The 23,669-nt window shown below is 44.2% G+C and overlaps 1 protein-coding gene across 2 annotated transcripts in view; it reads right to left on the bottom strand.

Annotated features, from left to right (window-relative positions):
• The window catches only part of AGO2 (argonaute RISC catalytic component 2), a 45,731-nt gene that overhangs the window by 4,783 nt on the left and 17,279 nt on the right, over window positions 1-23,669 (bottom strand). The window contains exons 4-15 of one of the 2 annotated variants that reach the window (XM_048507585.1): window positions 23,412-23,593; window positions 21,400-21,536; window positions 21,115-21,249; window positions 19,183-19,270; window positions 17,732-17,879; window positions 15,291-15,410; window positions 14,718-14,840; window positions 13,355-13,488; window positions 11,058-11,242; window positions 7,462-7,621; window positions 5,661-5,751; window positions 4,107-4,301 (exon numbers count right to left, since the gene is read on the bottom strand). In XM_048507585.1, coding sequence (XP_048363542.1) covers window positions 4,107-4,301; window positions 5,661-5,751; window positions 7,462-7,621; window positions 11,058-11,242; window positions 13,355-13,488; window positions 14,718-14,840; window positions 15,291-15,410; window positions 17,732-17,879; window positions 19,183-19,270; window positions 21,115-21,249; window positions 21,400-21,536; window positions 23,412-23,593 — 1,698 coding nt within the window. Of the gene's footprint in view, window positions 1-4,106; window positions 4,302-5,660; window positions 5,752-7,461; window positions 7,622-11,057; window positions 11,243-13,354; window positions 13,489-14,717; window positions 14,841-15,290; window positions 15,411-17,731; window positions 17,880-19,182; window positions 19,271-21,114; window positions 21,250-21,399; window positions 21,537-23,411; window positions 23,597-23,669 lie in introns of both variants that reach the window. The other variant, XM_048507584.1, reaches the window with a different exon arrangement.

The raw sequence follows: 23,669 nt of genomic DNA, 5'->3' as shown, positions 1-23,669 counted from the left end.
ACATCATTCCTGAACTGTTAACTGACCATGCCTAATGCCACTCTAAGGCCAAGTTTAGATTTAATGCTGAGACCGGGATTTAGGAATAAGAAATGGGGGGGGGGGTTATATCATATATCCGTGGTGGCGAACCTTTGGCACTCCAGATGTTATGGACTACAATTCCCATCAGCCCCTGCCAGCATGGCCAATTGGTTCGCCACCACTGTCATATATCGAAAAATATGTAAAAGTAAAAATAAGGATAAGTATAGATCTATTATTTATAGGTATAATGGATTATGGAATAATAGAACAAAGGAAGAAAATTTTATTTAAATTTATGATCAGAGCAGCCCATGCATTAATAGCATTGGGTTGGAAAGACAAAAGTATCTGGACTATACAGAAATGGATGGAATATATAGAAGAAGAAGAAGAGTTTGGATTTATATCCCCCCCTTTCTCTCCTGCAGGAGACTCAAAGGGGCTGACAATCTCCTTGCCCTTCCCCCCTCACAGCAAACACCCTGTGAAGTAGGTGGGGCTGAGAGAGCTCCAAGAAGCTGTGACTAGCCCAAGGTCACCCAGCTGGCATGTGTGGGAGTGTACAGGCTAGTCTGAATTCCCCAGATAAGCCTCCACAGCTCAGGCGGCAGAGCTGGGAATCAAACCCGGTTCCTCCAGATTAGATACGCGAGCTCTTAACCTCCTATGCCACTGCTGCTCCTGGGAACAAATACAATACAAGAACAAATACAAATATATGGGAGCAAATACAATTAGAAATCCTTGAAATAATGACAAGAAATCAAACATGGCAAGAAAAACAAAAGGCAATGCTGTGGATTTGGACTGAATTCATAGACTGGTTAAATGAAGTTGGAATCACAGAAGGAAACTGGAAAATAACAGAAAGAATGAACCTGCTGCTGCACATTTGAAGAATACAAGGAAGAAAATGGGGGGTGGGTGGGTTTGGGGTGGGAAAAAAGGGGGTAAAAGGATATGGAGGATGTTATAAAATGTTGTAAAGCGTAAACAAGACATGATCCAAAATATCAATTTAAAAAAAATTTTTTAAAGAAATGGGAGGGATGTGATTGCGTGTATTTGCCTTACCCCACTTTTCCTCAGCACAAATTCTCACCACTACCAGCTATCCAATCTCAGTACTGCAACCATCCAAAGTTTGGGTTAAAATGAAACTGGATGCAGCCCGCTTTGGGTATCCAGGTTTACATATGTACATAAAATATGTATTGTCGAAGGCTGGAATCACCGGGATGTTGTGTGGTTTTCGGGCCATATGGCCATGTTCTAGAAGCATTCTCTCCTGACGTTTCACCTGATTCTGCAGATTCCAGCCACAGATGCAAGCGAAACGTCAACAGAAAATGCTACTAGAACACGGCCATACAGCCCGGAAACCTCACAACATCCCATACATGAAATATTTATACCCTTATATCCTGTCTTTCCTCTTGACAAACCTCAAAGGCAGGTTACAATTAAAACTTTAAAAGCGAAATGCAACTCCCAGGCAGCTAAAATACTAAAAATGTCCTGAAACGTCTAAATACAGTGACGATCAGAAAGCAAGCACAAAAGAAGATATCCACCCAAAATGTATTTTATATATTTTGTTTACACCCCATCTTTTTCCCCAGTGGGGAAGGATCTTCATTGGGGGCCCCTTCTCCTCAAAACAACCCTGTGAGATATGTTAGCCATAGGTGTCAAACTCACGGCCCTCCAGATGTTATGGACTACAGTTGGGAACTGTACTCCATAACATCTGGAAGGCTGCGAGTTTGACACCTCTGAGTTAGGCTAAGAGACTGACTGGTCTAAGGTTAACTATCCAGCTGGCTTCCATGGCAGAGTGGAGATTCTACACCAGTGGTGGCGAACCTTTGGCACTCCAGATGTTATGGACTACAAGTCCCATCAGCCCCTGAATTGGCCATGCTGGCAGGGGCTAATGGGAACTGTAGTCCATAACATATGGAGTGCCAAAGGTTCGCCACCACGGTTCTACACCATTCCCAATAATTATTTTGATAAGAGGGCATGACATAAATCAGAGTGCCACCCCCAGAAGACTTCATCAATGGTCACCTAATTTCAAAAGGGGGAGATTTATTTTCATACTGCCACTGGGGGGGGGGGGGGGGGATTCACATGATCAGCAATGATAGTTTCAATGCCCTGATCTCAAGACATTCTCGAGTTGGGCAGGTAAGCCTTACAACTTACTCAATAAGATTTAAAAAAAACATTTAAAACACAGAAACCTATACGAATTGTTTGGTTAAGAGTGGATTCTGTCATAATGTGCAGGTTTCAGAGCAAGTGAGAATGCATGCATTTCTCCTTTTCAGAGAGTCTGTCTGAGCTCAGGGCTTCACAAGAATTGTCCAAATTCAGAGAAAATAATTGGCAGGAGTATTAAAATGCAAAATGAGGTTTCCGGGTACCCTTCAGAAGAAAATTCATCCTAGAAGCCAAACATATTGACTTGCTAAAACCATCTCAGATTCCAGTCACAAGCAATGGTCAGTGTTTGTGACAAAGGGAAGATGTTGCTGAAGGCATAAAGGGATTTTCTTAAGCTAAATGGCTACTACATCCAAGAGAGTAACCTAATCTCCTTCCTGAGTTAATTATGAAGACAGAAACTCATCCAGCACATCTGTAAGCAAATATCCAATCATTGTTTCGAGTCAATCAGGAAATCAACATAACCTCAGGTCACAGCTAACTTTGTCCCAAACACACACAGACAAAAGAAACAAGTTTTTTGAATCCCAAAACCACCAGTAAGATTGTGTAATTTGACTCCACTATCACAGGACCCCGCCCAAGATAGTAGATTAAGTGTGAAAGAGCTGGGATTCAACCAGGCCAGGTTTTCCCATCTAACCTACCTCCACCACTAACGAGACATCACTCATTCTTCAAAATTGGTAGCCATTATCTGATCTCTCCCAATCTTTCCCTGTGCTCAGGGCCCCCACAATCTCTGTCGCCATTACTCCAACTCTGCTTTTCTTGGTCCTGCCATGGGATCTCTCTTTGGCTCTTTCAAAGTCCCTCTTTCCAGATCCCCTGCACCTCGGGCTCTTGTCCGCCCTCACTCCATTTGCCCACGTCTCTAGCATCTCGCCCTCTCAGATCCCTGCATCATCTTTCATTCTTTCCCCCTCTTCTTTTTCTTGCGCTCTTCAACATACATTGCTTGTGTTTTTCTCCATACATACATGCAGCTTGCCCACAGCTGAGTCATCAGTTAGACCAGAGGTGTCCAACTCTGGCGCTTCAGATGTTTGTGGACTACAATTCCCATCAGGCTAGCCCAATCTTGTCAGATCTCAGAAGCTAAGCAGCATCAGCCCTGGTCAGTATTTGGATGGGAGACCACCAAGGAATACCAGGGTCATTACACAGAGGTAGACAAAGGCAAACCACCTCTGAACGTTTCTTGCCGTGAAAACCATATAGGGTCAGCTGCAACTTGACTTGCCAAATGTCTTACTTGCCAGCCTTATAAATTTCCATTCTGCCTTGTCTTCTCAACCTTTTAAAAACAATGGTCTCATTATTTTATGGGGAAATACAGCACCAATCTACAGCCTCTGAATACAAAGGCTAAGAGGCCCAGAGTTGGGAATGCATGTGCAAATGTGCTGTTCCACAGGGTAACTTGCCCCATAATGCAGAATGGGGATACAGATAGAAAGAAAAACAGTCCCCGTATCTCATTGCAGATTAAAATTCTTCGCACTAGCTTTTCTGGATCCCAGCCGAGAAACTGCACTGGCACCAGCCAGCTCTCTCACATCCCTCTGTCCTAATTGAAGCACTTTCAGTCTATGCACACTTCAAAGAACACTAGAAGTTTAAAAAAGGAATATAAACTTGTGATAGTTCAGCAAATTACAAATATAAAATCAGAGGAGCGCTGACAAGCTGAATGAAACCTGTTCTAAAAATCTGATTAAAGTCCAAGCTCATTCAGGGAAAATAATCTCGAGTCCCCTCCCAAAAGAACATTGGACAAAAGAAGCAACACGGTGCAGAAGGGGGCAGGGACTGGGGGAGAGCGAGGGAGAGAATTGTGTCACCTGCTGGAACTGTCCCTCAGAAACACCGTCTCTGTAGAAAATGATACGGGTCGGTTTGAATCGGGTGGACTTGTAGAACTGAATCAGCAGCTCCCTGACCATGGCTGCCAAATCTTGGATGATTTCTTGGCGGTGCTGCTGGACTCTCACAGTGGCGCAGTATCGATTGGGGTGGGCATCCATGCTGCCGACAACCTGCCAGGGAGAAAAGGGGGGCTTCAATCAACAAGTCCGTATTTTTGAAAAACAAGCTTTTACAATGCACAAATAAAGTAGTTGTAGATAAAAGCAACTTCCCGTCCTCCTCTCTGCCCCTCACTGCCTTCTGCACCCCGAAGTTGTGCTCCTGGGGGTCAGTGGACCCCCATGAACAACAGGTCAGATCTCACACAAAATCCCCACTCATGGGATTTCTCTCACTGAAGTGAAACATCTCTGCCTCCACTAGCCCTCAAAAGCCCAAAATGACTCCCAATGCTGTTTCTGGGCACCCCTGGGAAGCAAATTAGTGGGTAGTTGGAGGTCTGTATTGAAGGAAGGGGGGAGTCCATAAAAATCACATTCTTTCCCTTCCGTCAGCAAAAACTGTCTGCTGTGTCCAACCCAGTATGGGGACGACATGAGTGTATCCAGCGAGACAAGGAATCAGCAGAAGCCACCATTCTCTCCTCCAACAGAAATACTGGTCTGTTGCCTGACAGGCCAACAGAACAACAGCCTCAGATTCTCATATATGGTGCCCACCCCCTTCTCATTATCCCATCACCTCTCAGAAGGCCACCAATCAGGTACTTCATGAGGTCTGGCCAGAAAGAAATATTATCCCTTCCTAATTCATTTTCCTCTTGGGCAAAATGGCGAGGTTCAGATCTCATACAATATATGATGCCGGCAAGCACTGGTATTTGTGCCAAGCCTGAACACTGCATAAAGGATACAGGTGATCATGCTTTCCAATGCCAGAAATAACAACTCTATTCTATCATACTAAGATCCAAACTTGTGCAAGGCATTTCCCCACACAGCAGCAGCAGGAGGAGGAGGAGTAGTTTGGATTTAAATTCCCCCTTTCTCTCCTGTAAGGAGACTCAAGGTGGCTTACAAGCTCCTTTCCCTTCCTCTCCCCACAACAAACACCTTGTGAGGTGGGTGGGGCTGAGAGAGTTCTGAGAGGACTGTGACTAGCCCAAGGTCACCCAGCAGGAATGTTGGAGTGTGGAAACATATCTGGTCCAGCAGATAAGCCTCTGCCACTCAGCTGGAGGAGTGCGGAATCAAACCCAGTTCTCCAGATTAGAGCCCACCTGCTCTTAACCACTAAACCACGCTGGCTCTGCAATCTCACGCTTTTCTTATTGGTCTCCTGATCCCTAAGAATGAGTTCAGGGATGCAAGGCACAAGGCTACAGTTGGAAGGAGGCAGCAGCAGGGATCAGTTCTGTCAGCAAGATGCGGCTGCTGGACCTTTGGATCCAACTCAGTGCAAAGATTGTCAAGGCACTCTACAACTGTCAGAGATATACTGTTAATCCAAACAGTGCACCATTTACTCACAGCAGCAATGGAAGGCTTTTTGCCATCTCCAGCTGGTGGATGAGTGACATCTGCACCCAGGAAAATAACAGGCTGCTGAAATACTGGAGGCCTGGCAAGAAAAATACAGTAAGACAACAATAAGCTGGGAGGTTATAATATTTTCATTGACACAGTAGTATATTCATTCAGCAGACCCTCTATGAGCTATGTGGAATAAACGAAAGCTATTATCCTCTCCTTTTTTCCCTTCAGGGAACTCAGATCAGCAAGTCCAAGCAACAAAGGCTAGAAGATATTCTCCCCAGACTGTCAATCTAGTACAGTGGTGGTGAACCTATGGCACTCCAGATGTTCATGGACTACAGTTCCCATCAGCCCCTGCTGCAGGGGCTGGTGGGAATTGTACTCCATGGACATCTGGAGTGCCACAGGTTCGCCACCACAGGTCTAGTATAGGCAGGCTTTTATTTTGGCCACAAATGAAATGAAAGTCACTCCTCGCCCCCACCCGTCAGAAGCAGCAAAGCATCTGGGTGCCACCGCAGCTGTATACTATGTCAGGACCAGGACAAGCTGGGAAAGAGTAGGGCCTGGCTTAGGTTACAATGCTAGTAAAAATTTGTGGACATATGACAAATGCTGTGTGTGAAAGCAATTCAATTCTAACAGTTCTAAAAACATTACATTTCCCATTTTCATATAACACATTTTGAAACAGCTCACAATTTTATTTCCTTCACTTATAACCCACTTTTCACCCCAGTGGGGAGAGGAGGTAGCTTGCAACATTTTCCCCTTCCTAATTTTAGCCTCACAGTTACCACTCAAAAAGAAGAAAGAAGAACAGCTGGATTTATATTTCCCCCTTTCTCCCCTGTAAGGAGACTCAAAGGGGCTTACAAACTCCTTTCCCTTCCCCCCTCAAAACAAACACGCTGTGAGATAGGTTGGGATGAGAGCTCCAAAGAACTGTGACTAGCCCAAGGTCACCCGGCTGGCATGTGTTGGAATGCACAAGCTAATCTAGTTCCCCAGATAAGCCTCCACAGCTCAAGCGGCAGAGCGGGGAATCAAACCCGGTTCTCCAGATTAGAGTGCACCTGCTCTTAACCACTACACAATGCAGGTTAGACTGAGAGTTACCCAGCGAACGTCTGCAGCAGAGTTAGGATTTGAACCTGGGTCTCCCAGACGGTAGCCTGACACTCCATCCACTACTTCATGCAGGCTCCTGAAGTCAACAGCTGCTCCCTGCTAAAACAACTCTACTAAGGAAACATCACCTTTATTGTGGAAGCAGTAGACCAAAGCCTGGCTCTCTCAAATGGCAGGTTACTGTCACAGTAGAATTCTATAAACAATGTTTATCATTCCAGAGGAGTCAGGAGACCTAGTCTTGTGAGGGGCTTTCCCAGTCACTGGGAAAGCCCTCTAGACATAGAAAAAGAAGTTCTCTCATCTGAAAGTAACAGTTTCTCAGGAACCAAATGTTTATTTCTTGTTGTATTTATGAAGAGCCTGCTTTGATATCAAAGCACACTGAATTGAGTGTTGTAGGTTTTCTGGGCTGCGTAGCTATGGTCTGGTAGATCTTGTTCCTAACATTTCGTCTGCTTCTGAGGCTGGCATTTTCAGAGGCGAATCACAGAGAGTAGTCTGTTACACACCTCTGAAGATGCCAGCCACAGATGCAGGTGAAATGTCAGGAACAAGATCTACCAGACCATGGCCACACAGCCCAGAAAACCCACAACACCCAGTTGAATCCGGCTGTGAAAGCCTTCAACAGCACACTGAATTGTTCACACATTGAACGTACCTTCCCTGGGGCAGCAAGATGTTATTTACTCCTCCCAGTTTGACGTTGATCTTTAAGCACAGATTGGAAAGCGTCTGTGGTGTCGTCCTCTGCACATTTTTCATCTGCACGCACTGCGTGGCCATGCCCAGCACAGTGTCACCAACACGCTTTACCTCCGCTGTCAGGTTAGAAAAGAAAATTAGGAGTTAGCTCTATTATCCAATCACAGTTGCTTTTCTATGCCTCAACACTTGATAAATGTATTGGATTACTCTTGCATGTAAAAACCCAGATGTTATACATTTGCTTGGGAAGAAAAGGGGATACGTTTAAATTCAAATGCAGCATTGACCTTTCTCCTCTTAGAATTCTCCATTTTTATAGACATTGATCTTTCAACACTATTGGTACGACCGCAGTTCTCAACCTTTTTTGGCATAGTGATGCATCCAGGGCTGGCCCAAGGCTTTTTGAGTTCCCCTAGGCAAACTATGTTCTAACCTATGCAAACGCTGCATACTAAAAAACAAAACACTATTATTAATGAAGTACCAGGGAAGGGTTACGCCTCTGTTTGTAATATACTTAGAAACCCAGTAAGGAGGGGAAAAGTTTAGAGAGTTTGAATTCCAACCAGTGGTCAAAACATAATCTACAGCAGAAGATGCAGGGACCAAACTGCTACAGCCCTCATAGAGACTATTTTCCACTTAGAGGCACAAGATCTGGTAGTGAAGGAATGGTGCTTGCCACTCTGAAAAACCTGAGGCACTATTACAATGCAGGAAGGGAGCTGATCAAAACTACTAAAGTAATCAGCAGGAGTGTGAATATGGTGTCACCTGTAGGGATGTAAAAATGCCAGAAACTGCAGCTGTGGAATCCAAAAAAATAAAACAAAAAACAAAACCCCCAACTGACTTGGAAGAATAAGGACTGAGAAAAGACTAGGAAAGGAAAATTCAAGCCGTAGGATAAAAAGAACGGACCAGGAAAAGTATCAACAACGAACCATCAACAGAGCACGAAACAACAATATAGCAGCCTCGCATGGGCCACCCTGATCATCATGCATATCATAAAACAGCCAAGGCATAATCCCAAATGGAGGGCAATGACTACTGATGAGAGAAACAAGGAGAGGAGAAAAACAGAACAGCAATGGAGATCCTCTCTTCGTGGTGGAAGAGGAGAACTCGGGAGTGGTGTCCCCCAAGGATCCGTTTTGGGACCAGTGCTCTTTAACCTATTCATAAATGACCTGGAAGTAGGGGTGGGTAGCGTGGTGGCCAAGTTTGCAGATGATACCAAATTATGTAGGGTGGTGAGAACCACAAAGGATTGCAAAGAGCTCCAAGCGGACCTTGATAAATTAGGTGAGTGGGCTCAGAAATGGCAAATGCAGTTCAATGTAGCAAAATGTAAAGTGATGCACATAGGGGCAAAAAATCCAAACTTCACATACACATCGCTTGGCAGTGTGGTCAGTGCTACTCAGTCACAGACCAGGAAAGGGATTTAGCTGCCTTAGTTGATAGTTCCATGGGAATGTCAACTCAGTGCATAGCAGCTGTGAAAGGCAAACTCTATGCTGGGGATCATTAGAAAAGGAATTGATAATAAAACTGCAAAGATTGTCATGCCCTTATATAAAGCAGTGGTGCGCACCGCGATTGGAGTACTGTGTCCAGTTCTGGTCGCCGTGATCTCAAAAAAGGATATTGAGGAGATAGAAAAGTGCAGAGAAGGGCAACAAGGATGATTGAGGGACTGGAGCACCTTCCTCTCTAAGAGGAGAGGTTGCAGCTTTGGGACTCTTTAGTTTGGAGAGGAGGCGGCTGAGGGGATATGATTGAAGTCTACAAATTATGCATGGGTGTAGAATGTTGACAGAGAGAAATTTTCACAATACTAGAACCAGGGGCATTCATTGAAAATGCTGGGGGGAAGAATTAGGACTAATAAAAGGAAACACTTCTTCACACAACATGTGATTGGTGTTTGGAATATGCTGCCACAGGAGGTGGTGATGGCCACTAACCTGGATAGCTTTCAAAGGGGCTTGGACAGATTTATGGAGGAGAAGTCAATTTATGGCTACCAATCTTGATCCTCCTTGATCTGAGATTGCAAATGCCTTTAACAGACCAGGTGATCGAGCAACAGCCGAGAAGGCCATGCCTCACATCCTACATGTGAGCTCCCCAAAGGCACCTGGTGGGCCACTGCGAGTAGCAGAGAGCTGGACTGGATGGACTTTGGTCTGATCCAGCTGGCTTGTTCTTATGTTCTTATGTTCTTAACTGAGGGAGCAGCGCCCCTTCCTCCTGGTCATGCAATCATTTTGGTGAGAAAGCGTGAGAAGGAGGAAGGGTGCTCCTAGTCCAGGGGTCTGCAACCCACAGCTCCAGAGTCAGATATGCTCTGTTCAGCCTTATACTCATGTGCTCTGTGTGGCCTGGAGGTCGGAGGGTAGCATGGGCGTGTCCCTCCAGAGCAGCCACCGTCCCCCCTCTGCCATCCCCACAGCCGCCATCCCCCCACTGCCCCATGGAGCTGGCAGCTGCCTGCTCCGTCAGGCAAGGGGGGTTTCCCTGCCCGGTGCTGCTCCTGCAGCATGAGAGGCGGCGGCACCAGGCAGGCCACAGACGCCATCCCCCCTCTGCCCCATGGAGCAGGTGGCTGCCTGCTCCATTGGGCAGAGGGGGTTTCCCTGCCCACCACCTCTGCCTCCCAGCACTGGAAGGAAAGGTGAGTGGAGGGGCCGAACCGGAGCCAGCTTCACTCTCCGGCTCGGTAGATCTTCGGGGCTTTTGAAAATTGGTCCCAATGGCTCTTTGGGTGGTAAAGGTTGCTGACCCCTGTCCTAGTCTGCTAGAAAGCTTTGGAAATCTTTTCCACAGCTGGTCTGCAAATGCCAATGTGGGAAGCCACAAAGATGAACACAGCTAATCTTGGCCAATTTTTTGTGCTTATTTAGGTCATTTATGCGTTGATTTTCCATTTTAAGAAAAGTGTTGAATTCTACACCTGTGTTCTGAACTAACTTGTAATGTCTTTGGGAGCTCAAAACCAACATATGCACAGAAGGTAGATTCACAAAGTTTACCTTCCCAGATAAAAGTGTAAGTTATCTAGGCAAGAAGTCAAAACTGCTGCCACGGCTGACCTACAACAGACCTGGGTTTGCCACTTTTGTCAAAGAACAGCGTGTTGCTGCTTTAAAGGAATTCTATTCACAAACATCAAGACTAGATAACTGTAAAAGGGAGAGGAAAGAACAAAAGCATAACGCTCAGATTTATTTCAAGAGTTCAAAGGTATTGTCCATTAGTTGGATTGATTATGTTGTGGGGTTTCGGGCTGTTCAGCCCGTGTTCAGTAACATTCTGAGGTTACAGGCATCTGTGGCTGGCGTCTTCAGAAGACGATCCTCTGAAGATGCCAGCCACAGATGAAGGCGAAACCTCAGGAGAAAATGCTACTGGAACACAGCTGAACAGCCCCGAAACCCCACAACACCCCAGCTCAAAGGTAATTGGGGTTTGTTTTTGTTTTAAAAAGTACTGTACACATTGAAACAAACATGCAAAATGTAACTAGCAGAGACTGACCATACACTGGAGTTTTTCCCGGCAGAATGACTACCACAAGCTGCAACCCAGCATAAGTGTTTTTCAGATGTCGGAACATTGGCTCCACACTATCAGCTCCTTGGGCGTATTTGCAGAAACACGGCTGACCCTGGATGGGCATCCCTGCATCCCTTGAGATCTTCCTCAATTGTTCTGTGAAGGACCTAACAAAAATAAATGAAAGAATTATGTTTAAGGGAACAAAGCCTCTTTTTAACATTCAGATTAAGCCAACGGAGACCTCCAATTCTAGGACTAACCTATTTCAATTATAAGGGTTCCTCCCAAAACACATTAAAGTCTATACAGTGCAGAAGTACTTTCAACCTACATTTTCTTCTGTTTTAAAAAACTACAGTACTGCATGTTTACAGCAGCCTCTTCAGAGGAAAGACAAATCCACCAAGACTTCAATTGTCAAAATAAAAACACAAACATACATACAAGCTTATGAGTTTCATGGTTCAAAAATGTACTGCTAAAAGTATTTTTTCTATTCATTGCTAACAATAGCAGTGATGGTCCAACTCATTATGGTTTCCCACTTTCTTCTTCCAGCACTCCCCCAAAATGATTCTTAAGAGTCACGGACCCTCAGGAATAGCATGAAAAGCAGGACAAGAAAAAAAATTGTAAATCGTTCCCTCCTGGGGTATGTAACTCTTCCATTTGTTGAGGGCAAGTTTGGGTCCAAACAACTATTACTAGGAGATTAAAGCTGCTTTTTAGTAATAATATTTACAGAAATATGCAGAATTTTAGTAGAGAAAAAAAAGAGGTAGGGGTTCATGCCCCAAGTAGTTAATAAGCTGCTAGCATGCAATCCTATGCATCTTCACTTAGAAGTATTCCCTATTGACCTCAGGAGGATTCACTTCCAAATGAAGATATACAGGGGTGAGATGTAAGTTTCACAAGCCCACATTTTGCACTAACCAATGACATGAATGTTGCTCAACCCGCAAAGGCACAAAGACTGTATGCTATATTCAAAACACGCACGTTTCAATTTGCAAAGCAGTAAAGCATCAATTTTACAGTGCTAAAAAAATTCTTGTTAGCTGTCATCCTCAACTTTCTTGAGTATCGTAGAATCATAGAGTTGGAAGAGACCCACAAGGGCCATCAAGTCCAACCCCCTGCAACGCAGGAAGACATAATCAAAGCACTCTCAACAGATGGCCATCCAGCCTCTCTTTAAAAACCTCCAGAGAAGGAGCCTCCACCACACTCCGAGGTGGTGAATTCCACTGTGAAACAGCCCTTACCATCAGAAATTTTTTCGTGATGTTGAGGTGGAATCTCCTTTCCTTCACCTTGAACCCATTACTCCTGGTCCTAGTCTCTGGAGAGGCAGAAAACAAGCTTGCTCCCTCACCAACATGACACCCCTTCCGATATCTAAACATGGCTCTCATGTCACCTCTTCACCTTCTCTTCACCAAACTAAACATCCCCAGATCCCTCAGTCTCTCCTCGTAGGGCATGGATTCCAGACCTGTTACCATTTTGGTTGCCCTCCTCTGGACCCGTTCCAGCTTGCGAATGTCCTTCTTGAACTGTGGTGCCCAGAGTAGTCTGTAATATTGCAATCTGAAAACATGTGGCAAGCCTGGAAGGTCCCTCATGCCCGGGAATGTTGTAAACAGCAACATCAGTGGAAAATTTTCCAACACTATATTTTACTGTGGAAAATGTTCTGGCTGCGAGGGCGATCTGGCTGCAACATCTGCCACCCCATTGATCGCCAGGGTTGATCTGGCTGATCTGGCCAGGCAGGTGCCCCCTGCATCATGGGCGTCCCTCCCGATGCTGCACGCTCAGTGGAAGAGGACGACCATCCCAGCCAGAAACAGCAGGAAAATGTTACACTCCACATATTTAAATAACAGCCTTTTATCTATTAGAACCAGTGGTGGGATTCAGCCGGTTCGCACCGCTTCGGCAGAGCCAGTTGTTAAAATGGTGCTTGTAAACAACCAGTTGTTAAATTAGTTGAATACTACCACTGATCAGAACCTTTGTGCTGCAATTCAGTCACGTCAGATGGACATGTGAGATACAAAACCTGAACAAGCTCTCATGTTAGTACATGCTCGAGGTTTATGCAGAGCACATCTGCTTCAGTTTGCTACAGTAAACATTTTCTGGAAAACTTTTCCATTCAAATTCTTTCTGTAAAACCCCATCACCGGCTGTAAACTACAAGAACACATTCGAAATCATGCGAGTGAACACAACGTTACTTTAAAAAAAAAGAAAAAGAACAAGCTTACTTAAGATGGACTTCGGTGCACTGGCGCTGTGGAGCAAAGCAAGCAATTGCCCAGACCTTTATTTCGATTCCTGTGTGAAACTGTTTGTTTCTCATGTCCCACACCCCTTGAACTGGTGTAGCAATTGCTTTGTTCTAGAAACAGGGGAAAAGGAACAGGTGATTTACTACAGCAAGAGAACTCTGAACTGTGCTCTCGTATGGCAGCACCTTTCACATAGAAACCGAGCAACTTGCAAAACTCACTGCCATAACACGTAGTGTTGGCCACTAGTTTAAAGGGGGAAAGGGTCCATCAATATCTGTTAGACCAGTGTTTCCCAACCTTTTCGAGGTCAGGATACCCTCGACCTCACTCTTCATATCTCACGGTACCCCTTCCGCCACCCTCCACCTTCCCCTCCCATTGCCCCTGCTTGCCACATCCCCCACCTTCCCCTCCCAGGGTGAAGGGAAGCACTGGGGGGTGGGGTGGCTGCTGACCTTGTGGCAGGCCCTGCCCCATGGGCCAGCTCCATGTCCTTGCTGGCCGTGGGAGACACCATGTACCAAGCAAGGCACTTGGGACATGCTCACGGCACCCCAGGGTACCATGGAACCCTGGTTGAGAATGGCTGTGTTAGACACAACTGCTAAAAGAATCTCAATGTTCAGAGGCAGACTCCCACAGCCAGTGTGGTGTAGTGGTTAAGAGTAGGTGGATTCTAATCTGGAGGACTGGGTTTGATTCCCCACTCCTCCACCTGAGTGGCACGGGCTTATCTGGTGAACCAGAGGTGTTTTCGCTTTCCTACATTCCTGCTTGGTTTTCTTTGGCTAGTCACAGTTCTCTCCAAACTCTCTCAGTTCCACCTACCCCACATGGTGTCTGTTGTGGGGAGAGGAAGGGAAAGGAGTTTGTAAAACAACTTGAGTCTCCTTACAGAAGAGAAAGGTGGGGTATAAATCCAAAACTTCTTCACTCTTCTTCTAAATAACAGGGCTGGAATAGGGAAAGGGGAAGGTTTGGGCCTCATGTTGTGCTTGGTGCATCTGTTCAACCACTATATGAAACAGGTTGCTGGACCATTGGCCTGATCCAAGGTAGTTGCTTTTATGCTCTTACTATAGTTGGCTTAAGAATGTCTCAGTAGCCTAAAATAAAGTATCTACATAATAAGGTGACTGTTTAAAAATCTGAAGAAATCTGAAGAAAAACCTACTTTCTACCAGCATGGGCCTGATCTGTGGATTTAGAAATCTGCAGATCTGCCCACACTTGAGAAATCGATTCTGACAGGTTATCTCCAACCTTATTCATTTAAGACAATCAAGATGAGAAAAGAGAGCTCTCTGCAGCTCCTGCAGGATCTCTGCTCACGTACCCTGCCTCCGTACAGGATTGAAGGAGGTTGCAAGACCCGGCCAGTCACATCAGTCATGTCATCTTTGACCATTATTCCAAATTCACGAACAAAAGGGTCAGTATTAAAACTTGCACTTCGCATCTAGAAGAAAAGGGGGAAAAAATCAGCGAGAACTAAAGCTTTCGTGACCAATTGACTTAAAATATCAAAGCACAGCTCTTGTTTGTTTATAATGAATTGGGGGGGTGGGGGTTGAAGAAAAACTTCGAAACATGTAGACAGCATCTGGTTAAGACTCAAAAACCAGTGTGAACCTGGGAAGTTTTTAAGAACTGAGGAAGTGAGATTCCTTGCATAAATACAGACCGTTTCCCTCTGTTCTTTCTCCCTACACTTCCACCCCTCCCTTTCATTTCACCATCTTTGTCCTTGCTAAAAAGCATGCAAATTATTTGAAGGGCCAAATCTCAGAAGCAGAATAGCACAAAGTAAACCCATGCAGATGTTCACCATTTATTCTGAAAGATAAAATGAAGGTTTCCTTCACACACAGGAAACTCCGGTCACGCTTCCCCATGAGAAAAGACTCACTAGTTTGCTGATCTCCTCCTGACGGTCAGGTGCCGATCGGGCAGTCGCCCTTATCATTGTAGAAGTTTGATTGTCTGTCAGCTTCTTTATACACCTCTGTCCTGCCACTATGTTGCATACCTAAAGCAGTACAATACACAAATTATAATTTAGAAGCTACCCAAACACAGCATCAGAAGCCCAATTCAATCCACCACTGGAGCAGCATTGATATGTACGTAGACCGTTTGAGCACATGAAGCTGTCTTTTACTGAATAAGGTCATTGGGTTATCATGATCAGTACTGGCTGCTGATACTGGCATTGGCACGTCAGGATGTCAGGCAGAGATCACCAGTTGCCTGGTCCTTTCAGCTGCTAGTGCTGGGAATCAAACATGGGACTTTCTGCGTCCCAAACAGATGATCTGCTACTTAGCTCACGGCCCCTCCCCCTGTTCCCTGCAAGGCATGACAGAGGTTTGTGTTTCATGTCTCCTCCACACTGGGCCAAAACAGTCACCAGAGCAGCTTATCATGGTGAACAGGAGGCTGGGCCACACCTCCCACCCAGCCCTCCCAAGACTGCTCACTGGTTTGGATAAACAAGAATCAGAAACACACAGGTGACTTTTCAATTGAGAATTTCTTTACTGCTCCTTGGTTATAAGCATCACTTTCCTCCTAGAATTGGGGGAAGGAGGGGGGTTAGGAGGAGCCACCAGGACATAGTGAGTCCAGTCTGCCCAGATTGCATTCACCCAAGAGTTCTTAAAGAGCTCAAGCATGAAATTGCTGATCTTCTCACTTTAATATGCAACTTATCCCTGAAATCAGGCTCCATCCCTGAAGACTGGAAGATGGCCAATGTCACACCAATCTTTAAGAAAGGATCTAGGGGGGACCCGGGAAATTACAGGCCAGTCAGTTTGACATCTGTTCCTGGTAAATTAGTAGAATCTATCATTAAAGATAAAATTATAAAACATGTAGAAAAGCAAGACCTGCTGGGAAAGAGTCAGCATGGCTTTTGCAGAGGCAAATCCTGTCTTACAAACTTACTAGAGTTCTTTGAGGGTGTAAACAGGCATGTGGACAGGGGTGAACCGGTGGACATTGTCTACTTGGATTTCCAAAAGGCTTTTGACAAAGTTCCTCACCAGAGACTGTTGAGAAAACTCAGCAATGAAGGAATAAGAGGGAAGTCCTCCTATGGATTAAAAACTGGTTGAGGAACAGGAAACAAAGAGGGTGTAAATGGGAAGTTCTCACAATGGAGAGATGTCGGAGTGGTGTCCCCAAGGATCCGTTTTGGGACCAGTGCTCTTTAACCTATTCATAAATGACCTGGAAGTAGGGGTGGGTAGCGTGGTGGCCAAGTTTGCAGATGATACCAAATTATGTAGGGTGGTGAGAACCACAAAGGATTGCAAAGAGCCCAAGCGGACCTTGATAAATTAGGTGAGTGGGCTCAGAAATGGCAAATGCAGTTCAATGTAGCAAAATGTAAAGTGATGCACATAGGGGCAAAAAATCCAAACTTCACATACACGCTACAGGGGTCAGTGCTATCAGTCACAGACCAGGAAAGGGATTTAGGCGTCTTAGTTGATAGTTCCATGGGAATGTCAACTCAATGCATGGCAGCTGTGAAAAAGGCAAACTCTATGCTGGGGATCATTAGAAAAGGATAATAAAACTGCAAAGATTGTCATGCCCTTATATAAAGCAGTGGTGCGACCGCACTTGGAGTACTGTGTCCAGTTCTGGTCGCCGCATCTCAAAAAGGATATTGAGGAGATAGAAAAAGTGCAGAGAAGGGCAACAAGGATGATTGAGGGACTGGAGCACCTTCCCTAAGAGGAGAGGCTGCAGCGTTTGGGACTCTTTAGTTTGGAGAGGAGGCGGCTGAGGGGGGATATGATTGAAGTCTACAAAATTATGCATGGGGTAGAAAATGTTGACAGAGAGAAATTTTTCTCTCTTTCTCACAATACTAGAACCAGGGGGCATTCATTGAAAATGCTGGGGGGAAGAATTAGGACTAATAAAAGGAAACACTTCTTCACGCAACATGTGATTGGTGTTTGGAATATGCTGCCACAGGAGGTGGTGATGGCCACTAACCTGGATAGCTTTCAAAGGGGCTTGGACAGATTTATGGAGGAGAAGTCGATTTATGGCTACCAATCTTGATCCTCCTTGATCTGAGATTGCAAATGCCTTAACAGACCAGGTGATCGGGAGCAACAGCCGCAGAAGGCCATTGCGTTCACATCCTACATGTGAGCTCCCAAAGGCACCTGGTGGGCCACTGCGAGTAGCAGAGAGCTGGACTAGATGGACTTTGGTCTGATCCAGCTGGCTTGTTCTTATATTCTTATGTACCAATGGGAAACATTATACAATGTTGGCAATCGCATCAGAGGAGGGTAACCCACGTTTACTGAAAAGATTCCTTACCTCTAGAGGAAGGTATGTGTGTTTTTGCTCCTGACCAACTTGTAAACATGGAAGATGCGGGTACCGTAAAGCCAGCTTGTGCCTATCCTTAAAATACTGAGCCACAGTGCATTCAACCGTCTGGCCACTCTCCTGCTGAAGTGGGAATCTACAAAGAACCAAAAGTGAGGAGGGCGGCGAGAAGAAACAAGTCAGTTATTTAGTCCTGTCACAAATTCTCTCAAAAGCTCTTCAAGAATACGACATTTTAAAAAAATATTCAAAGAAACTACGAACGTCGCAAGTAGGTTCCTGTGGTGCCGAAAACGGCTATCCAAATAATCATACCACTGGTAGCATGTTTTTTATTGGAGGGGATGCATAACCAATAGTCTATATTTTATCTCACACTTTTGTATCTGTATACTCCTTATCACAGTTTTTGTATTGTGTTATGATCTTATTGTATTATGCCAAATAAAGGCTTATCATCATCATCATCCCACTGATCACTGAAAACAATGATAATATTTTGTGGTACTTGAACATGTAGACAGCATCTGGTTGTAGTACTGAAGGGCCTTTTTCCCCTACAAGGGGATATAAACCATTCGCCCAGGCAGTCTTAGCTAGGGTTCCATCCAGTACCATGTTGCAAAAAAATTATCCAAAGCATTCGCAACCTCTTACCAATAAATATTTCTGATGTTTAGAAGCTAGATCAGGGGTAGGGAACCTGCGGCTCTCCAGATGTTCAGGAACTACAATTCCCATCAGCCCCTACCAGCATGGTCAATTGGCCATGCTGACAGAGGCTGATGGGAATTGTAGTTCCTGAACATCTGGAGAGCCGCAGGTTCCCTACCCCTGAGCTAGATGCTCATATCCATCCCCAGAAATAGACAGATAGACACTTCATAGCCATAATGCTCAGTACCGCATTATCTTAGGTTCTTCCAGTTCCCCAAAAGCTGGGAGTCAACAGCTAAGCACAGAAGCTAGGTGTTTACAAGACGCATCAACAACAGGTCTTGGGAGCGTTCACAGACCATAGGTAAATTATGAATCCTACATTCTATCCCACTTCAAAAAACAAACTGAAACATTTCCAGTATCAGCTTCGCAAGATGCATTTCCAGTGTGCAACGCAAAGAGAGATCTGAACCTCCACCAATTATTCACTAACCCGTTTGAAGAAAGAGATTATGCAGGTTGTAATCAACCACAGGAATCAAAATTAATTCAGAATGGTTGGGATCCAAGACAAAGGGGCCTTTTAAAAAAACACCCTCCCCAACACCAGAAGAAATTTTAACTGGGAACTGTGACCTACCTAAACTGCCTTCTGTAATGTTAAGTTCTTTATCTGGTCATACCGTATGTACATACATGAGAAACAAAGTGACAACTTAGGAGGAAGAGAGAAAATACAAGGTAACTGTGAGAAAAGAGAAAAAAACCACAAATATTACGTTTGGTGGCTTGCTGGTCGTCGTGTAACATTGCATACTCTGTATTTTCTCTTCATTTGCCCACAATGAGTGATCTCCACCTTCAAACCTAATAATTTATAAACATAAGCAATCATCTCAGTTAAATCAGATTCTCAGAATTCAGCTGCTGCAGCAATTCTCTCTCTTTACCAGTAGTCATTTCTCTTTCAAATTGTGAAGAGGAGGTGGTGATGGCCACTAACCTGGATAGCTTTAAAAGGGGCTTGGACAGATTTATGAAGTCGATTTATGGCTACCAATCTTGATCCTCTTTGATTTGAGATTGCAAATGCCTTAACAGTCCAGGTGCTCAGGAGCAACAGCCGCAGAAGGCCATTGCTTTCACCTCCTGCATGTGAGCTCCCAAAGGCACCTGGTGGGCCACTGCAAGTAGCAGAGAGCTGGACTAGATGGACTCTGGTCTGATCCAGCTGGCTTGTTCTTATGTTCTTATGAGGATAGGCTGGAGAGTGAGTGAAAGGAGTTTACTCAAGAGACTTTTCTCTCCATATAATAACAGCCATGCTGGATCAGACCAACAAGTCCAGCAGTCTGTTCAGCAGAGGCCAACCAGGTGCTTCTACGCAGCCCACAATTATCCTACCTTCCCAAAAGTTAAAAACACACAGTGTTCACATATTGGGGGTGGGGGGTGGCTCATGGACAAAGTTCCAAGAAGTCACAGGGGACTGCCACAGGGAAGGAGAATCAGGCAACTCCCCCTCAGCCACGCACACTTGACAAAATATAACTCATGAAATATTTTTACAAATAATTTAATGGAGGATGACATCAATGTCAGAGAATCAAGAGAAAAGGGGCTGGAGGAACAACAATTTATGGGCATCCCCGAGTATTATTACAATAAGAAGCATTATAAATCATATCATGTGTCTATAAAATAGGATCTTGCTTTCAGCAACAGTTCTAGAATTTGTATCCTATCTAGGTTATCAGGCATCGGCAGCATCCAGGCACCACGGTTATCCTACAGTTTATAATCACTGTAGTTTAATCACTGAATGGTTTACCATGACCTCCAAGTGACGGTTGTCCTGGGTGCTTAATGAGAATTTTAAAACATATTCTTCACCGGATTTCTTAAGAGTTGTCAGTATGGTTTCTCATTATAGCCACATGAAGCAACATTAATTTCTTAGCGGCATGACTCCTGCCAGCCTCCTACATAGAGGTATGACTACACAGACCAGCAGAAAATTCCATCACTTAAGCAGGATTCTGCTATCCATAGGGTTTTCTCCGTGCCACTACCCCACTAGCGATGACTTGTCAAGCAGGACTTTGCTGTTTCTGTTTGTACCACAGCTTAATCACATGGCTTTATGCTTTTCATCATAAACAGAAATCGCTCCACACAAAACACTACTGTATTCAAACACTACAGCACTTCATGAGCCATCTGCTGCCATATCTTTCTCCCCATAATGTCCATGGGCTGTGAAGTACATTATATCTCAGGACAGAGAAGAAGAAGAGTTTGGATTTAGACCCTGCCATTCTCTCCTGTAAGGAGTCTCAAAGCTGCTTACAATCACCCTTAAAGTTGAACATATCCTTCTAGGAGCCAGTGTTTAGCCATTGGAGTGTCAAACCAAAATGTGGGAGAACCAGGTTCAAATCTGCCCCGTGATGGAAGTCCACTTGGTGATGAGGACTAATTACTCTCTCTCCATCTAACATATCTCATGGAATGATTGTTCCACGGATTAAAAGGAGGGGACAAAATGATGATGTATGCTGTTTTGGAGTCCCCACTGGAGAGAAAAGTGAGGGATGATACATAAATATATGAATGCATCTGATCAAAAGCCAATTTGTCACAGGTCAATATTTTACAGCTCCCCAATTTTGTTCCACACAGAAGTCTTGTTCAAGCTTCTTTCAGCTTACCTTTGATTTCTTTGGTAAACTTTACCCTTTGGGAATCTGTCAGAGGTTTCTGTTGTTCTTCAATACTTTTGAAATCCAAAACTTCACAGACAAACTCAATTACTGGTTGTGCCTTATAAAATGCTGTTGCAGATACTAGAATCAAAACAGGAAAAACAGGCAATCAAATTAATTAGATTTACAGGATCAAACAACATTCTCAAAAACTTTACTTATCAGCAGTCTGTCAATCAATTTAAACATAACATAAAAGATACAGATGTGAAAAGATAATGCAAAACATACCATCGATGTTAAGCATCATTTTCCACAGTGAAGGCCTAACTGACTGGTGGAATCCAAACCATACTTCTCTGCCCCCACCCAAGGGATTTGAGCACCCTTCTGATGCAGTAAAAAAGGACCGGCCCACAGGAGTATACCTGTAATAGAAACAAAACAATTTGTCACATCTAAGTAGAAAAAAAGATTACATCTACACTACTCCAGAGATACTCCTTGATCCAACTTGCTTATAATACAGTAGGAAAAATATCCAGCATCTACCATCTCCTTGTTGTGGTCTTTGAGACACAAACCAATATTATGAAAACAAGAAGAGGCAACAGAAAAAAGAGATTGCAGAAAGAAAGGTAAGGCAAACTGCATGCTGTAGGAGTGTTTCAGAAACAGCGTGAAAGTAGACAAAAATAGGTCATACATGGCAAGCGTTAATCAGCCCCTGAACTTTTTGTCCTTATTCCAATCCCTGAATGTCAGTGTTTCACTTCATTTCAATAGATGTACATGCAAAGCCATCTGCCCAATTCAAGTAAACACACACTAGCTCCATATGTTTACTAGTGCTCACATAGGAACTTTTGGAAGTAATCATTCATTAATTTTGTATTAGTATGTTCACTGAGTTTTGAGCGTGCTTATATACTTTCAAACTATTAGCCTGTTTTCTGGAGACCATCTAACCCTTTCCACATGGGCCAATTAAACTAGGAGTAACCTGGTAAAAAACCTGGGCTGGGGGGGAACTTCGCATGGATCCTGATCCTAATGCGGATCCGCTCTGCGTCTCCCCCCCAGGTTTTTTTACAATCGCGTTATGTGTGATTCTTTTGTTTTAATGCAACTGTGAGCCACGTTAAAACAAGAGACTCGCACACAGCACGATTCTCGAAAACCCCTTCCCCGGCTCCCATCTGTGGAGCCACGCAAGGGAAATAGGCTGTATCATGGCCCAGGGAGTTGGTCCTGCCTGCAAAAGTGAATGGAAGTTTTCAAAAAGTGCCTCCTTGCAAAGGCGTGCGCCCTTGCCAATGCCTGTATATCATGGGAAGGTCCCGGGGCTATGCTGGGTTTGTTAATCCCGGCTGTAACTGAATTTGCTGTGCAGAAAGGGCCTCTGATGGACAATGAAAATGGATCCTCTCTGCCCTTACCATTGCTGAAACACCACTGAAAATGTAAATGCCCATCTCCTGTAATCCAAAGGACTAAGGATCCTACAACCTTATCAGCATTTGAATGTATCACATACAGACGACAACCACACAAGCACACATCCTTAGATATTTGAATACCTTTAAAAGATGCTTGTAAGTCACCACTATTGCTGTTACGCTTTGTTTTTTTGTTTAATTTCATTCTGTTTTGCGGTTTAATTTCGCATTTTAAAAAATTAAAATTTTTGATCAAGTTGGCCATTAGCATACAACACCCAGAAAATAGTTTTAAATAAAACCTGAGGTTTTTAGGAATCCACGTCACCTACGCAAATCTTCAGCGATCTCAGAAACTAGGGCTACAGCTAGAGTAACTCTGCACAGAACTGCTCTATAAACAAACAAGTCTATGTATGGGCAGAAACGTTCTGCACTGGCAAAATGCAGAATACGCAGCATTATGTACAAAGCAGGGTTTGCCAATATCAACCCACTTTTTTTCTGAAAGGATTTTAAATAATTTCTGAATGGGCCATTGAAAAAATGAACTTTATTTGGAGAAGAATTTGACTGAATTGAAATAAGACGTGGATTTGTATTATTTAGAACTGGGTTCTTGAACATAATGAGTTGTTTTTTGAGTTCTTGTTGAAACAAATGAACGTGTTTGTAATGAATATAAGTTTGTGTTAAAAACCTAAATGAGAAATTGAGCCTGATTTGCGACGTGGGATCTTTTGACACATGTTCATGGTCGTTGCATTTCTGATGTTTATGCATTGATTTAACAACAGGCCACAGAAGTCTTTTTTTAATGGCAACAGAATGCCCTAAAGGCAAAGATGTGGACATTTGTCTTACCTCATAGAAGGCAGGTGCCTCATTACTACATCCAATGCCTGAATTGTTTCAAAAGGAACACTTGGAAGACGACCAGAAAGAGCATCATGTAAAGCCTGCAGGCTTACGCAGGATACCCACTTTATTGCCACTTTAAATATTCTGTCCTTCCCTTCCCCTGGCAATGTGACCTCCAACTCCACCTGCAACATTACGAAAGCAAAACAAGATGATTCTTTCCGTTTAAACATGCACATTGCCAGCAGGGGCAACATGCTT

Source organism: Sphaerodactylus townsendi, linkage group LG09 (genome assembly GCF_021028975.2).
Source record: "Sphaerodactylus townsendi isolate TG3544 linkage group LG09, MPM_Stown_v2.3, whole genome shotgun sequence".
Lineage (NCBI taxonomy): Eukaryota > Metazoa > Chordata > Lepidosauria > Squamata > Sphaerodactylidae > Sphaerodactylus > Sphaerodactylus townsendi.
Note: the sequence above shows the minus strand (reverse complement) of the source record. Positions and strands in the feature narration are given on the sequence as shown.